The following is a 16,366-nucleotide window of genomic DNA, read 5'->3' as shown; positions in this document are numbered from 1 at the left end:
CACAACCATTCTCTCCCTCTGTTTCTCTCTCAAAAAGGAAAGAGAGATGGGCTGGAGAGATGGCTTAGCAGTTAAGTGCTTGCCTGTGAAGCCTAAGGACCCCGGTTCAAGGTTCAATTCCCCAGGACCCACGTTAGCCAGATGCACAAGGGGGTGCAGGCATCTGGAGTTCCTTTGCAGTGGCTGGAAGCCCTGGCACACCTGTTCTCTCTCTCTCTTTCTCTCTCTCTCTCTCTCACACTCTTTCTCTCTCTGTCTCTCTCAAATAAATAAACAAAAAAATAGATAAAAAAAGAAAGAGAGGGGCTGGAGAGATGGCTTAGCAGTTAAGCGCTTGCCTGTGAAGCCTAAGGACCCTGGTTCGAGGCTCGGTTCTCCAGGTCCCATGTTAGCCAGATGCACAAGGGGGCGCACGTGTCTGGAGTTCGTTTGCAGAGGCTGGAAGCCCTGGTGCGCCCATTCTCTCTCTCTCCCTCTATCTGTCCTTCTCTCTGTGTCTGTTGCTCTCAAATAAATAAATAAAAAATTTTTTAAAAAATGTTAAAAAAAAGAGAGAGAGAGAGAAAGAAAGAAAGAGAGAAAGAAAGAAAGAAAGGGTGTGTGCCACCACACCAGGCATAGTTCCCTATTTTCAATTTTTTTGTCATTGTCTCCATCTTCATTTCTGTCTGTCATTATCTGTATGTATTTCATGAGATGTGACATGCTGCTTTCTGCACTAAGGATACACAGCCACCTTTGTCTTTTGTTGTCTTTGCTATTTATTTTCTCGCTTGGGCTCTCTCATCACTCTCTTGTTTCTTGGCTGTCCGCACCCCTCTCCCCCCCCCCCCCCCCCCGCCTCCCGCCACCTCTTCTGGCCTTTGTGTGTTCCTCCCCATGTCAACCTCTCCATCTCTCGTCCCCCAGGATGGCTACTACGCCCTGCCTTCTCCAGCTGTGAACCGCTCACTGGAGCAGGAGCCCCAAAGGCAGCTTCCGGGGATGCTAGGGGAGGCCTGGGAGCCCCCTCGAGGGGATGGGCTGCCACTGCTCTCTGTCATCATAGCTGCCTTCGTGCTGCTGGCCGTCTGCATTGTGGTGGCAGTACACTTTGGGCCCAAGCTGCACCAGGGCCATGCCACTCTTCTCACAGAGCCACCAGCTCCGAAGCCAGAAGATGGTGTTTACCTCATTCACTGGAGGCCGCTGGGCCCCCAGGACAGTCACAAAGAAACCCAGCAGGGATCTCCTGTCCACGGCTCTGGCCCGGCACCAGATGGGCCCAGGCCCAGTATTGAGGAAGTCACATATCTCTAGGAGGGAGATAAGACTTGGCTCAGAGAAAAAAACGGGACTGAGAACTGGAACAGAAGCAATTTGGAGCCTGGTGTCAGAGGACTGGACTGAGCTGGAGCTGTCCTCAAATACTTAAAGAGAAAGCTCTGTGGTGATGGGGGACGTAAAAGGATCTTGAGCGAGGCGCCTCCAGAGACATGCTGCTGTGGCTGTTCCAAAGGCCAAGGCCGCCCTTGGGTTTCTCGCTCCCCTCTGGGATCTCCAGAACCTCCTGTCTCCTTCTAGCACCCCAGTCTCTATGCCTTTTGGTGTCAAATGAATCCAGCCTGGAAGATTCCACCCTCAAGAAGGAATGACAGAGGTCTCCCAGAGGCCTTCTACGACTTCCTGATCCTATGAAGGCCCCTGGGACAGTCAATGCAGACCCAGTGGCCTGCCTTCTCTGAGATGCTGGAGACTGGAGGAAGGAAGAAATCTAGCTCTGTTACCTTTCAGCTGTTACAGGGACACTCCTTTGGCTGCCAGAGCCTAGGCCTTATTGACAACCTCCAAAGCCCTTGGAACCCTTAAACAACATTTATAGCTTGAAGATTGTCTTTGAATGACCTCCACCTCCCCCCCCCAACTTTGTCTTGCCTTTTCCGGGGCTCTCTTTATCTCTCACTTTCTGTGTGTGGAGGCCTGTTGAAACAAGCCTAGAATTGACCATAAAAACTTTCCAGGTCCAGAACTTTCCACATAGTGGGAAAACAGGAAATGAAACCGAGCTCCATGGCAGTTGTTTAGGGAAGGAAGGGGTGAGCAGTGAGGAGACCCATCCCCACAGGGGAGGAGCATGGAGCAAGCCAGCCAGGGGCCAGGAAAACAAAGTTCAGCCTCCTGGTGGCTCTAGAAAGGCATCTCTTTCTCTGGCTCCTCACTCAGATGCCTTGAGCAACACCCAGATAGACACTGCGGAAGGGCTCTCTGGTGCTTTACCCTGGGGAAGCCCTGAGGACAGCAAGCCAACCCTGGCACAGTGAGAGAGGGAGGCTGGGAAATAACCGATGGACAGGAACAGAGGAGGCCTTGCAGTGTGTGCCGAGCACAGGCTTGGTTCCTTGAGACTGGTGAGGGGCAGCTGTAAGGCTCATAGCTGCTGCTTCTTGGGGTGAGCTATGTGCAGAACACTGGACCTGTCTGTATGCCTACACATCCCTATAATCTTGCCAGGAGGTGCCATGTTCTCTTCATTGTACATTTGGACAAAGTGTGGCTTCTTAAGATCCCCTGCTGGACATAGGTGCCAAGTGATGAAGCCAGGCTTTGAACCTAGGGCTAACAAACTCTACAGCCTGGGCACTACGCTGGGGACCCATAGGCAGACAAGGTCAAGTTGGATAGGACTTTGATTCTGGTCTGGTTTCTGGGGTAAGTGAGTGATGTGATGGAGGATCCTCAGGTCTTGGGGACATCTGGGGAGAAAAGCCTTTCCCCCATTGATTCCCTTGTCTCTGTCATTTTCAGGGGCAGATGGTTCTCTCTGGCAAATGTGTTCATGTGTGGGATATTGCTCCAAAGTGACAGTGTGCTCAGAAACACATATCAAGAGCAGGGGATGTAGTTCAGTGGTAGAGTGTTTGCCTAGCATGCACAAGGCCCTGGGTTTGATCCTAAGGAAGGGAGGGAGGGAGGGAGGGAGGGGAACAGGGAGGGAAGGGGTGAGGGAGATGTTGCAGTCAGGTTCACATTGCTGGCAGAAATCACTTGACCAAGAGCAACTTGTGGGGGAAAAAGGTTTATTTTGGCTTACAGACTCAAGGGGAAGCTCCACAATGGCAGGGAAAACAACGACATGAGCAAAGGGTGGACATCACCCCTGGCCCACATAAGGTGGACAACAGGAACAGGAGAGTGTGCCAAACACTGGCAAAGGGACACTGACTATAACACCCATAAGCCTGCCCCCAATAATACACTGCCTCCAGGAGGCATTAATTTCCAATTGTCATCAGCTGGGGAGACTAGCATTCATACCTAAGTTTACGGGGGACACCTGAATCAAACCACTACATTCTGCCCCTGGCCCCCACAAACTGATAGCCGTCCATGATGTAAAATGCCATGCATTCAGTCCAACTTTAAAAGTCCCCATAGTTTTTATCAGTCCTAATGCTGTTCAAACTTTAAGTGTCCCCATAGTTCTTATCAATCCCAATGATGTTCATATATCCTCATAATCCAAGGTCTTTTAACTGAGCCATGATACCAAAAACATCCCCCAAAAACCCATAATGGCACAGAATAAATATTCACACTGCAAAAGATGGCATTGGGCATAGCAAAGAAATACTCAACCAATACAAGATTTAAACATCAAACTCTGTAGTTCCAAGACCAGCAACTCTAACCAGTGACCAGTCTCCAAGTCCGGTATTCCTAACCAGTAGCAAGTCTCTGGAGTTCCAATTCCACTCCTCCAGCTAGGCTACTCACAGTCCTGGGAAAACTTCATCAGGGTCGGCAGCTTTCCTTAGCAGCTATCTCGTGGTCCCAGTAGCTCCAGTGAGTCTCCACTGCAACCCACAGTTCGTCCTCACCCATGGGGTCTCCGTGCAGGCGTCCAGCAAATCTTCCTCACACTGCCCATGGCCATTTCCAAAACACAAGACCATCCTTCCTACCTCTGCATCCTGAGTGCTAAGATTAAAGGTGTGCACCACCACACCTGGCTCCTGATCCTTTCATAAGCTTTGTCATCTGAGAATATTTATTCAGTGGTCCCTGTTGCTTTGAGTGGACACCTACCCAAGACACTGCTGGCTCTGCCCAGTCCTGACCTCTATTCCCCAAGCGTCCCACTGGAGACAAGGGTACTGAAGATGAAGATGGAAGGGAGGCACCACCCAGCTCCATGATCTCAGTGGACTTAGTCTGGATTGAAATGGTACCCATGGGCTGGGGAGATGGCTTAGAGGTTAAGGCACTTTCCTGCCAAGCCTAAGGACCCATGTTCAACTCTCCAGATCCTATGTAAGCCAGACACACAAAATGAGGCAAGCACAAGGCTGCATATGCCCACTAGGTGGCACAAGTATCTGGAGTTTGATGTCAGTGCTGAGGCCCTGGTATGCCAATTCTTTCTCTCCCCTTTTCTCCCTCTCTCTCTAAAAAATGAAATGGTCTTCTTCCCCAAGTGCTCTCAGGAGGGTGAAAAGAGGCATCAGGAAGTGTACTACATGTACACAGTAATAATGCCTTCCAATGCTTTGGATCTGTCAGAGCCTAGCAGCAAAAAGATGACGTGCTCAAACTGGGTATTTGAGGAGCAATTTGTTATTGTTTTCAAGGCAGGGTGTCTGTCACTGTATCCCAGGCTGGCCTGGAACTCAGTTTGTAGTCCCAGGCTAGCCTTGAACTCACAGTGATCCTTCTACTTCTACCTCCCGAGTGCTGGGATTAAAGGCATGCCACACTGCACCCAGCACAGCAGTGCTTTTAAAAAGGACTGTGGGGTTGGGGAGATAGCTTAGTGGTTAAAGGCACTTGCAAAGCCTGATTGCCTGGGTTCAGTTTCCCCAGTACCCACATGAAACCAGATGCACTATGTGGCACATAAGTCTGGAGTTTATTTGCAGTGACAAAAGGGCCCAGGTGCACCCATTCTCCTCTATCCCTCTCTCTCTCAGATAAATAAATAAAAATAGAGCCTGGTGAGGTAGCACACTCCCTTAATCCCAGCACTCGAGGCTGAGGTAGGAGGATCAAGGCCAGCCTGGAGCTACAGAGTGAGTTGCGGTCAGCCTGGGCTGGAGTGAGACCCTGCCTCAAAAAAAAGAAAAAAAGAAAAAGAAGAGAAAAGAAAAAGACTGAGGAGATGTCTCAGCAGTTAGAGGCACTTGTTTGCAAAGCCTGTTGGCTTGGGTTAAATTCCCCAACACCCACATAAAGTCAGATGTAAAATGTGGCACAAACATCCCCAAGCCTCCTAACATCTTCTAAGATGTCCTGGCATTCAGTTTACGCCATTTTTTAAAAATTATTTTATTAAAACATGTCTTTTTAGCTGATGGTGGCACATGCCTTTAGTCCTAGCACTCGGGAGGCGAAGGTTGGAAGATCACCATGAGTTCAAGGCCACCCTGAGTCTACGTAGTGAATTTCAGGTCAGCTTGAGCTAGAGTGAGACCCTATCTCGAAAAACCAAAACAAAAACAACAACAAAAAAATGTCTTTTATTTTTGAGAGAGAGAGATAAAGGGGTAGAGAGAGAAAGAAAGAGTGAAAAAAAAAAAAGGGGGCTGGAGAGATGGCTTAGCAGTTAAACGCTTGCCTGTGAAGCCTAAGGACCCCGGTTTGAGGCTCGGTTCCCCAGGTCCCACGTTAGCCAGATGCACAAGGGGGCGCACACGTCTGGAGTTCGTTTGCAGAGGCTGGAAGCCCTGGCGCGCCCATTATCTCTCTCTCCCTCTATCTGTCTTTCTCTCTGTGTCTGTCGCTCTCAAATAAATAAAAAAAAAAAGAAAGAGTGGCCCGCCAGGGACTCCAGCCACTGTAAATGACCTCTGGGTACGTGTGCCACCTTGTGCCTCTGGCTTACGTGGGTAATTGGGAATTGAACCTGGGTCTTTTGGCTTTGCAGGCAAGCATCTCAACCACTAAGCCATCACTCCAGCCCCTTACACCAATCTTTGTGTTTGTTTGTTTGTTTCTGAGGTAGGGTCTCACTGTAGCTCAGGCTGACCTGGAATTCACTATGTTGTCTCAGGGTGGCCTCGAACTGATGGCAGCCCTCCTACCTCTGCCTCCCAAGTGCTGGGATTAAAGGTGTACACCACCATGCCTGGCCTTACACTATCTTTTTTTCTCAATTTTTATTAACATTTTCCATGAATATCAAAAATACCCCATGGTGATACCCTCCCTCCCCCCACTTTCCCCTTTGAAATTCCACTCACCATCATATCCCCTCCCCCTCTCAATCAGTCTCTCTTTTATTTTGATGCCATGATCTTTTCCTCTTCTTATGATGGTCTTGCCTTACACCATCTTTTTTTTTAAATTTTTTAAAAATTTTATTAGCATTTTCCATGATTATAAAAAAATATCCCATGTTAATTCCCTCCCTCCCCCTCCCACCTTCCCCTTTGAAATTCCATTCTCCATCATATTACCTCCCCATCTCAATCATTGTACTTACATATATATACAATATCAACCTATTAAGTACCCTCCTCCCTTCCTTTCTCTTCCCTTTATGTCTCCTTTTTAACTTACTGGCCTCTGCTACTAAGTATTTTCATTCTCACGCAAAAGCCCAGTCATCTGTAGCTAGGATCCACATATGAGGGAGAACATAGCCTTACACCATCTTTAACATATACATATTCCTCATAATTCTGTGAGACAAGGAAAGCCCTCATAGCCCCAGTTTAAGTAATTTTATTTACTTATTTATGTGTAATTTATTTGAGAGAGGCATCAGGGCTGCAAACAAACTCCAGATGCATGTGCCACTTTTGCATCTCTCTTATTTATTTATTTGAGAGAAAGAGAAAGGCAGATACAGAGAGAAAGAACGGGCGTACCAGGGCCTCCAGCCACTGCAAATGAACTCCAGATGCATGTGTCACCATGTGCAATGGCTTATGTGGGTACTGGGGAATCGAACCTGGGTCCCTGGGCTTTTGCACTGGCTTTTTGAGGGTGCTGGAGAGTTGAACTCGGCTGGTAGGCTTTGCAAGCAAGTGCCTTTAATTGCTGAGGCATCTCCCCAACTGGTAATCCCATTTTATAGAGGGTTCGATTGAAGGTCAGAGAAGTGAAGGGCCTTGTTCAAGGCCTCCAGCTACCAATCCAGAGGTTTAGGGAGCACTGGAAGTTCAGGCAAGGCAATCCTGGGTGTCAGGTGAAACCAGTGCGGAGTGGGAGAGGTTGATCCGTATCACTGATAAGGAGCTTGGGCTCTTGGGAGAGCCCAGAAGACCCGCGCACCACGGACGTCCTGGCGGTGCTGCTGCTCACCGTGATCGCCTCCCTTTCTTCCTGGCGCAGGCGCTGCAGAACCTCCTGTGACAGCGAGAAGCTACTTCCTTTTGCAGGTTCTGGAACAGGACACGGGATGGAGGGAGGCAAGGACCTTACACACTCCCGCCAGAACACACCCCAAGACGGTGCTAGGAAGACCCTCTTGCCTTCCCTCCCCGCTAATTCCATCTACCTCACAGCCTCTGGGCTACACTCAGAGAATCTCAGAACCAGAGGTGGTTTCAAAGATCATAGAGTCAGCCGGGCGTGGTGGCGCATGCCTTTAATCCCAGCACTTGGAGGCTGAGGTAGGAGGATACCGAATTCCAAGCCAGCCTGACAATACACAGTGAATTCCAGGTCAATCTGGGCTAGAGTGGGACCTTAACTCAAAAGATAAATAAATAAATAAAACGGGGCTGCAGAGAAGACTTAGCGATCAAGATGCTTCCTGCAAAGACAAAGGACCCAGGTTTGCTTCCCCAGGACTCACATAAAGCACAAGGTATTACATGCATCTGGAGTTTGCAGTGGCTAAAGGCCCTGGCCCACCCATTCTCTATCTGCCTCTTTCTTTTTCCTTCCTTCCTTCCTTCATCCCTTCCTTCCTTCCTTCCTTTTTCTCTATCTCTCAAATAAATGAATATTTTTTTCTTTTTATTTACTTATTTATTTAGCAGAGAGAACAACGGAGAAAGAGAATAGGCATGCCAGGGCCTCTAGTCACTGCAAATGAACTCCAGACACATGCGCCATCTTGTGCATCTGGCTAACATGGGTCCTGGCAAATCGAACCTGGGTCCTTTGGCTTTGCAGGCAAACACCTTAACTGCTAAGCCATCCCTCCAGCCCTCCTCCTCCTTCTTTGTTTTATTTATTTATTAATTTTTTTTTTTTTTTTTTAGGTATGGTCTTGCTCTATCTCAGGCTGACCTGAAATTCACTATGTAGTCTCAGGTTGCCTCAAAAATAAAATATTTAATTTTTTTTTTAATGTGAGAGAGAATCCTACCCTCTCACTTCTGTAGATGATACTCAGGAAGGGGCCAAGATCTGCCCAAAGTAACACAACCAAGAAGTGGCAGAGCCAAGGCTGCCCCCCGCCAAGGATTCTTCTACTTCCTCAGGTATTTCCTCAGGAGAACCCCCCCTCTTCAGGCTGCACTTAGCGAGAGCACTCAAAGTCCCCAGAAAGCAATTTGGTTTCTTGGGTAGGAGTCGGGGGTAAAGGGCAGGGTATGACTTCCCTGACCACTTGGGGAGGCCCAGGAAATGGTGCTATGTGTCTTGGCTCTCTGGGAGACACAGGGACCATTGACTCCTTCCCTGTAGTCTTATCAGTCTCTCACCCTGGTAGACAACGAGGCAGCAGTTGTTCTGAGATTCAGGGACATCAGCTAGGATTTCCTCCAGTTTCCGGCAGAAGAGTTTGGCCTGCTCAAGCCGATCCTCCCGGCTAAAGCCAGCTCTGCCATCTTGTGACATGGCTAACAAGGTCTGCAAGGGGGTAGCATATTCTAGGACACAGGCACCTGCCTGGAAGAAATGAAAGGAAGACCAGATTGAGCCAGGGCCCTGGCAAAAGAACACTGGAGACTGGAGAGATGGCTTAATGGTTAAAGGTACTTGCTTGCAAAACCTAATGGCCTAGGTCCAATTCCCTAGTACCCATATAAAGCTAGAAGCACAAAGAGGTACAAGTGTCTAGAATTTGCCCTGGCACTCCCATACTCACTGTCGTGGTCTGCCTTTTTCTGTCTGCCTGTCTGACTCTCACTCTCAAATAAATAAAGAAAAAGTAAAAGAATCCTGGGACTGGAAGGATGACTTAGTGGTTAAGGCGCCTGTTTGCCTGCAGAGCCAAAGGACCCAGGTTTGATTCCCCAGGACCCATGAAAGCCAGATGCATAAAGCGGTGCATGTGTCTGGAGTTCACTTGCAGTGGCTAGAGGCCCTGGCACACCCATTCTGTCTTTCACTCAAATAAATAGAGCTGAAGAGGTGGCTTAGTGGTTAAGGCATTCATCTACAAAGCCAAAGGACCTCGGTTCAATTCCCCAGGACCCACGTAAACCAGATGCACAAAGTGGCGCATGCATGTGGAGTTAGTTTGCAATGGCTGTAAGCTCTGCCACACCCATTCTCTCCCTCTCTCTATCTCTTTCTCTCTGTCAAATAAATAAATAAAAACAAAATATTAAAAAAATTATGTCTCAAATAAATAAGTACAGTAATAAAGAATTCTGAACCAAGTGTCATGGGCTGAGGCCCCATCTCCTCAGCCTACAGAGGCAGAGTCCTGTGAGGTGACCACCCTGATGGGCTTCTTCTATCTGGCCAGCCTTTGACTCTGACATCCCCTTTTTGGAATTAAGGCTGGGCTAAGCTAAACACCCTTCACAGATCCTCCTCCTGTGATCCTGAGGCAAAGGACAAAGTACCAGATTGTCAACAGCTCCAGCTGGAAATTGAGTCTGGGGGTGAGCTCTGGATTCCACTCTGCCCTGAGTCTCTTCACACCCTTAAGTAATCCTTCAGATGCTCTTATGGTCTTCAACAAGGGACATACGATGGAGAGCATGGTATGTTCAAACGTAAAATGCTCATCTTCTTACTGAATCTGCTTTTTTTTTTTTTTTTTGTAGCTCACAGAAGTGTAGTTTATGGGCTGGGGAGGTTGCTTAGTGGTTAAGGCACTTGCCTGCAAAGCCTAAGGACCCATGTTTTACTCTCCAGATCCCACGTTAGCCACAAAGGTGAGACAAGTGCAAGGTTGCACATGTCCACTAGGTGGTGCAAACTTCTGGAGTTTGATTGTCGTGGTTGAGGCCTGTGTGTGCACACCAATCTCTCTCTCTCCCTCTGTCTCTGTTTGTTTCTCTCTCTAAAAATAAAGTTTTAGGGGTTGGAGAGATGGCTCAGCAAATAAGTGCTTGCCTGTGAAGCTTAAGGACCCCTGTCAAGGCTCAATTTCCCAGGACCCATGTAAGCCAGATGCACAAGGTGGCATATCCATCTGGAGTTCATTTGCAGTGGCTGGAGGTCCTGGCGTGCCCATTCTCTCTCTCGATCTCTGCCTCGTTCTCTCTCTGTCTGTCTGTTGCTCTCAAATAAATAAATAAGAATAAACAAACAAACAAAAAGCCAGGTGTGGTGGCGCACGCCTTTAATCCCAGCACTCAGGAGGCAGAGGATCACGGAGAGTTTGAGGCCACCCTGAGACAACATAGTGAATTCTAGGTCAGCCTGAGCTAGAGCGAGACCCTGCCTTGAAAAACCAAAAATAATAAATAAAAAATAAAGCTAAATTTGACATCATACGCACTAAATTAACATAGTTAATATTTAAAAAAATTATTAGATGCACATTTGAAAAGATTTTTTACCTTTTATCTCATCTAGTCAACTGAATATAGGCAAAATAATAAGCACTTTACTAGTGCAGTGCAGAAATCTGGCTTTTGTAATACTTTTCTTAGGTACTAGTATATATATAAAAAGAAACTGAAGAGATGAATTTGTATTTGAAATTCACACTAGATTACGAAACTTTAGATATTGTCCTAAGCAAACAGGTCTGGTCAGAACTTATTTGAGGAAGGTTTTTAAACTACATATAAGCAAGCTGGGCATGATGGCACATGCCTTTAATCCCAGCACTTGGGAGGCAGTGGTAGGAGGATCATCATGAGTTCGAGGCCACCCTGAGACTACATAGTGAATCCCAGGTCAGCCTGGACTAGAGTGAGACCCTACCTCAGAAAACCAAAAGAGAAAACAAAAAGACTAAACTATGTAAAAGCAATATTATAATTAGTAGTTGATTACAAAAACACAAAAATTAAATAACATCAGTAATTAGAGCTCTATACTTTCTTTCTTTCTTTCCTTCTTTCTTTCTTTTTTTCTTTCTTTTTTGCTTTTCCAAGGTAGAGTCCTGTTCTAGCTCAGGCTGACCTGGAATTCACTATGTAGTCTCAGAGTGACCTCGAACTCATGGCAATCCTCTTACCTCTGCCTCCCAAGTGCTGGGATTAAAGGCATGTGTCACCACACCCGGCTTTTACTTTTTAATACTATAATTTATAAATATATATTAGATTATAGTAACTTAAAGCATAGGTCTACATACTCTCTACCTTCTAAAATGAGAAAAAGCCTACAATTATTCTCAAAATATGGACAAAACAAATCCACTGGATTGCCTTAAAAAAAGGGCTGGAGAGCCGGGCATGGTGGCGCACGCCTTTAATCCTAGCACTCGGGAGGCAGAGGTAGGAGGATCACCATGAGTTCAAAGCCACCCTGAGATTACAGAGCTAATTCCAGGTCAGCCTGGACCAGAGTGAGACCCTACCTCAAAAACAAAACAAAACAAAACAAAACAAAACAAAACAAAACAAAACAAAAGGGCTGGAGAGATGGCTTAGCAGTTAAAGTGCTTGTCTGCAAAGCCAAAAGATCCCGGTTAGATTCTCCAGGACCCATGTAAGCCAGATGCACAAGGGGGTGCATGCTTTTGGAATTTGTTTGCAGTGGCTGGAGCGCCCATTATCTCTCTCTCTGCCTCTTTCTCACTCTCAAATAAATAAAAAAAATATTTTTAAAAAAATAAATACACAACCTCTCCCCTACATCTTGACACACAAAATAGAGAAGATGCTAGCCAGTATTTTATGTGTGTGTGTGTGTGTTGTTGTTTTGTTTTGTTTTGAGGTAGGGTCTTGCACGCTGTAACCCAGGCTGCCTTGGAATTCACTTTGTAGTCTCAGGGTGGCCTTGAACCCATAGCGATCTTCCTACCTCTGCCTCCCGAGTGCTGGGATTAAATGTGTGTGCCACCACACCTGGCTCTATATTTTATTTTTATTTATTTATTTGACAGAAAAAGAGGGAGAGAGAGAGAGAATGGGTGCCCCAGGGCCTCCAGCCACTGCAAACAAACTCCACATGTGTGTGCCCCCTTTTGCATCTGGTTTATGTGGGTCCTAGGGAATCGAACCTGGGTCCTTTGATTTGTAGGAAGGTGGCTTAACCACTAAGCCATCTCTCCAGTCCCAGTATTCTTTTCTTTTGATAAATACAGCTCTAAGTGCAAAGAATTATGCCAGTAATACCAACTCTAAATGGTGTTCTGCAGTTGGATGTATTGAACTTATCCTATGTATGTCTGCCATAATAAGCCACTCTTCCTACTTTTTCACTGCAAGGACAGTAAGGTATCCTTTAACAAAATGATCTGAGGTCAAAACGGCAACAAAAGAAAAGGTTTTCTGGACTTCTTACTGTTTCTGAGCCGTACTTTCCTCCTTGGTAGAAATTACGGCAGTCTCTGTCCGGCAGGGTGGTTGTGAGAGTCAATGACATGGTTTTAGGATGCACATAGAGTTAACTTCTGGCTTATAGTTAAGTGTTCTGTAACTGTTACTCCACAGTGTCATCCAGAATGGAATCCCGTCTTGCCCTGGGACTAAGTGGGGAGCCAGGCTCAGAGAATGGTTGTGAGTTTGTACCAGAATGTGATGAGAACACAGGGTGTGGAGAGGCCAGACCCCTCCCCCAGGCCCCACTTTCCTGTCCACTCACTGTCTGCCCATTCTCCAGAAGCTCATAGACACTGTTGGTGTAAACCCGGCCCTTGATGCCAGCGCGGTCGATGCTCTGCTGGGGCAGCGTGTGCAAGAAGCGAATGTTAGGGTCAGCCACGCTCAGGTCATCAGGCACCCCGCAGTCCAGTGGGAAGAGGATGTACAGCCTCCGGCTCCCTGCGGCCCATAGCCTATTGCCGTGCAGCTGATTGAACGTTTGAATGCGAGCCTGGAGACCTGCCGTAGGGAAGCCCGAGAAGTCAGTCCATTAATCCTGCCTCCCACCCAATCTAGAATGAGACGGGCTAGCATCCTCCTCTATAAGCGAGCACAAGAGACGTGGGTGTCGGGACCGCCCCCACTATACAGCAGAGAGACTGGGGGAGAGGGAAAATACTTGGATCTCCCTACCCTGTCTCTTTCCTTGCCTACCCAGTGAGTTCAAGAAGACATGAGATCCTGTCAAAAGAAAGAAAGAGGCCTGGGCTTGGTGATGTGTGCTTTGATCTCAGCAGTCAGGAGGGAGGCTGTAGGAAAATTGCTGTGAGTTAGATGCCACCCTGAGACTACATAGTGAGTTGCAGGTCAGCCTGGGCTAGAGTGAGACCCTACCTCAAAAACCACACACACACACAGGGCTGGAAAGATGGCTTAGCAGTTAAGGGGCTTGCCAGCAAGGCCAAAGGACCCAGGTTTGATTTCCCAGGACCCACATAAGCCAGATGAACAAGGTGATGCATGCATCTGGAGTTTGTTTGCAGCAGCTGGAGGCCCTGGTGCACCCATTCTCTCTCTCTCTCAAATAAATAAAATATTTTTTAAAATACACAAAAAAAGAAGAAGGAGAAGATAAAAGAAAAGAAGAAGAAAGAAGGAATGATTTAACAAAAGAAAGAAGAAAAGAAAGAGAAAGGAAAGAAAGGGAGGAAAGAAGGGAAAGAGATGGTGCGGAGAGAAGAAGGAAAAAAATAAATGCTTTGAAAAGCATAGCAAGTTCTGGAAACAGAAAGAGGCATGTGTCTTATATTCTAGAAATGGAGGCACAGATATCCTGGATACCTGGCAGGATCAGCCGCAGGTACCCGATGTAATATGACCATGCCAGCCCGTGGGCAACGTTGAAGTTCTTCTCTTCACAGACTGCTGAGACCTCTGCTGGGGCGAGGCCCTGTGGACAGCAGGATGGGCTGGGGGCTTTCATGAAGGACTCTCAGAGCTTCCACCCCCTCCTCCATAACCCTGCCAGTCCAGGGAGCTTTCTCATCCGACTGCCTCCTTGCTGTCTTCTCTGCTTCTGCTAAACACGTCACCCACATTATAGGCTCCACTCCCAGGACCTTGACCTTTAAACTGGTCCTAATCTCAGTCCTGAATTTAAGCAGGTCACATTTGCCACAGTTGCACTGAGCCAGATCTTCCGCCTCTCTTTGTGCCATACCTGGAGGCCCAGGAGGATGCAGAGAGCCTGTGAAAGGCCCAGGAGGGCAAGCAGCCAACGGAGGGGCAGGCCAGCAGCATTGGGGAGCGAGGAGTAGAAATAGGAGGCCAGCAACAGCACCGCCCCGCGACGAATGGGGCAGCCCAGGCAGGCCTGCAGGGCCTTCCAGTAGCTGCCATGGTACCTGCAGGGGACAGCAGAGCTCCACATCTCAGTATAGCTCAGCCAGGGAAAGGGCAGGGCTGGGAGTCAAGGGTGTGGCATCTTTCGGATATCCAACCCCCATGGGGACTGCAGAGGGTCACCTGGAGTGGACGTGGCACAGCTCTTCAGCCAGACAGCAGACCTCTTTCAGTAGCTGTCCCAGCTGCAGAGAGGCTAGGTGGAGCACAAGGACCTGGAGAGTGTGATCTGCTGGCTCCCCCAGGACCCAAAGGGCCAGCAGACAGGTCCCTAGCAGGATAAAGGCCGCCTGCTGGGCCTTGTGGCCTCTGGGACGTGGGATAGACGGATGTAGGCTGGAGAATGGCATCTGTGGGCATCAAGAAATCCATAACCGAGGGCTGGAGAGATGGCTTAGCAGTTAAGTGCTTGCCTGTGAAGCCTACGGACCCCGGTTCGAGGCTCCATTCCCCAGGACCCACGTTAGCCAGATGCACAGGGGGCACACGCATCTGGAATTCGTTTGCAGTGACTGGAGGTCCTGGCGCGCCCATTCTCTCTCTCTGTCTGCCTCTTTATCTCTCTCTTGCTCTCAAACAAATAAAAATGAACAAAAAATATTAAAAAAAAAAAAGAAATCCATAACCGGGAAGGCTAAGGACCCAGGTTCAATTCCCCAATACCCATGTAAAGCCAGATGCACAAAATGGCATATGTATCTGGAGTTTGCAGTGGCTGGAGGTCCCGCTGCACCCATTCTCTCTCTCTCTCTCTCTCTCTCTCTCTCTCTCTCTCTCTCTCTCTCTCCCTCTTTCTCTCAAATAAATAAAATATTTTTTAAAAGAGAAAAAAAAGAAAGAAAGAAATCCATAACCATGCTCCTAATTCTGACCATCGGGGACTTCCGCTGCTACCCACCCAGCCATTCCGACAAGCCGCTCTGGGAGACGCCTTCAGGGGATAGCCCCAGCTAACATCACCCCACAGCTCCTGTCCAGGAGAGGCTGCTGCACACACAGCAGAGCCCAAGCTCTCATTCCCCCACTGAGCTCAAGTGAGACCATCCTCGTGATGAAGAAACAGGACAGTGACCATCCTAGACTCAGAGGAAAACGTCCTGTGCCACCCAACCCACCAGTGGGCTCTGCCTGCTCTGCTGCTGACCTTACCGCCTGCCTCCTGGTATGGTGTTCCTGGAAGAGGACCGGCACCGAAGCTTGGCACAACGGCACCAGCTAGAAGCTTCGAGGGGTGCAGCCTAAAAAAACGAAACATTGAAAACAACTGCAGCTTCCTCAGCAAAACCCCAGCCCTGACCCCTGGCCAAAGCCTTGGTAGGTACTCTGCTGCAAGGGGTATTTCCTGCACAACAGGCCAGGAGGAAAGGCCCAGCCCCAAGGCCCCATGAGCCTGGTGATGAGTCTTGGGGTTGATGGCGGGTCCGGAGACTGGAACAGCTCCTTTCCATTGCCCTTTGCTACCCTCAAAGGTGAGAACGTTCAGAAAGTTCCTCACTCACCCGCAGCCACAACCCTGCACTAGGTTCGCCTGCAGCTCCCAGGATCAAGCCCACTCCTCCATACTCAGCGGGGCTCCCCACAGCCCCACAGGATTTCCTGACGCCTGCAGACCTCTGCTTGAAAAGGGGCGGGGAGGAGGAGTGAGGGGTGGAGTTACTTCCTGAAACCACTGGCTTTTGACCCAACAGTTTGGTGGGAGGCGGCTGGGAGAGGAGGGCTGCAGGGGGAGCAGAAAGTGGCCACGCCTGCAACTCCGCAAGCTAAGAATGGCCCCCCGGGGTAACTGCGCGAAAGCATTGCTTGGTACAGACTCCCTGCCAAGAGCTTCATGGCTGGCTTCACTCAGCCTCCCCAGACACCGTGTGCCAGAAAGC

General features: G+C 48.5%; 3 protein-coding genes across 5 annotated transcripts in view; 2 read left to right on the top strand and 1 right to left on the bottom strand.

The window, feature by feature from the left end:
- Positions 1-879: 879 nt before the first annotated feature.
- Positions 880-1,473, top strand: Smim33 (small integral membrane protein 33). The gene has a single exon (XM_045132141.1). It carries the CDS (start codon positions 880-882, stop codon positions 1,297-1,299), a length of 420 nt encoding a protein of 139 aa, XP_044988076.1. The 3' UTR covers positions 1,300-1,473.
- Positions 1,474-6,913: 5,440 nt separating this feature from the next.
- On the bottom strand, positions 6,914-16,110 carry Sting1 (stimulator of interferon response cGAMP interactor 1). 3 transcript variants are annotated; one of them, XM_045132670.1, is made up of 9 exons: positions 15,992-16,110; positions 15,637-15,730; positions 14,616-14,842; positions 14,311-14,494; positions 13,932-14,040; positions 13,284-13,331; positions 12,871-13,109; positions 8,634-8,820; positions 6,914-7,361 (listed from the first exon to the last, which is right to left on the bottom strand). In XM_045132670.1, the coding sequence occupies exons 3-9, from the start codon at positions 14,840-14,842 to the stop codon at positions 7,162-7,164; spliced, it is 1,194 nt and encodes a 397-aa protein (XP_044988605.1). In that variant the 5' UTR covers positions 15,637-15,730; positions 15,992-16,110; the 3' UTR covers positions 6,914-7,161. The 3 variants fall into 3 exon arrangements, with proteins under 3 accessions (XP_044988605.1, XP_044988604.1, XP_004652491.1); XM_045132669.1 differs by having other exon boundaries at positions 15,642-15,730; XM_004652434.2 differs by lacking the exon at positions 13,284-13,331 and having other exon boundaries at positions 15,642-15,730.
- Positions 15,877-16,366, top strand: part of LOC123454058 (60S ribosomal protein L32-like) — a 52,502-nt gene continuing 52,012 nt past the window's right edge. The window contains exon 1 of the mRNA XM_045132140.1: positions 15,877-15,961. Within this exon, the coding sequence (XP_044988075.1) occupies positions 15,877-15,961 (85 nt within the window). The remainder of the gene's footprint in view (positions 15,962-16,366) is intronic.

This window comes from Jaculus jaculus, chromosome 13 (genome assembly GCF_020740685.1).
Source record: "Jaculus jaculus isolate mJacJac1 chromosome 13, mJacJac1.mat.Y.cur, whole genome shotgun sequence".
NCBI classification, from domain to species: domain Eukaryota; kingdom Metazoa; phylum Chordata; class Mammalia; order Rodentia; family Dipodidae; genus Jaculus; species Jaculus jaculus.
The sequence above is the reverse complement of the archived record's forward strand: the minus strand, read 5'-3'. Positions and strand labels throughout refer to the sequence as shown.

Bases quoted from the DNA above. Each gene is read 5' to 3' on its own strand.
- Sting1 (XM_045132670.1), bottom strand. From the start codon at position 14,842: ATGCCATTCTCCAGCCTACATCCGTCTATCCCACGTCCCAGAGGCCAC. The intron at 14,495-14,615 runs GTGACCCTCTGC...TGTCCCCTGCAG, and splicing joins CTGTGCCACGTCCACTCCAG to GTACCATGGCAGCTACTGGA. The intron at 13,332-13,931 runs GTATCCAGGATA...TTCTTTTGACAG, and splicing joins CCTGCGGCTGATCCTGCCAG to GATCTCATGTCTTCTTGAAC.
- Smim33 (XM_045132141.1), top strand. From the start codon at position 880: ATGTCAACCTCTCCATCTCTCGTCCCCCAGGATGGCTACTACGCCCTG.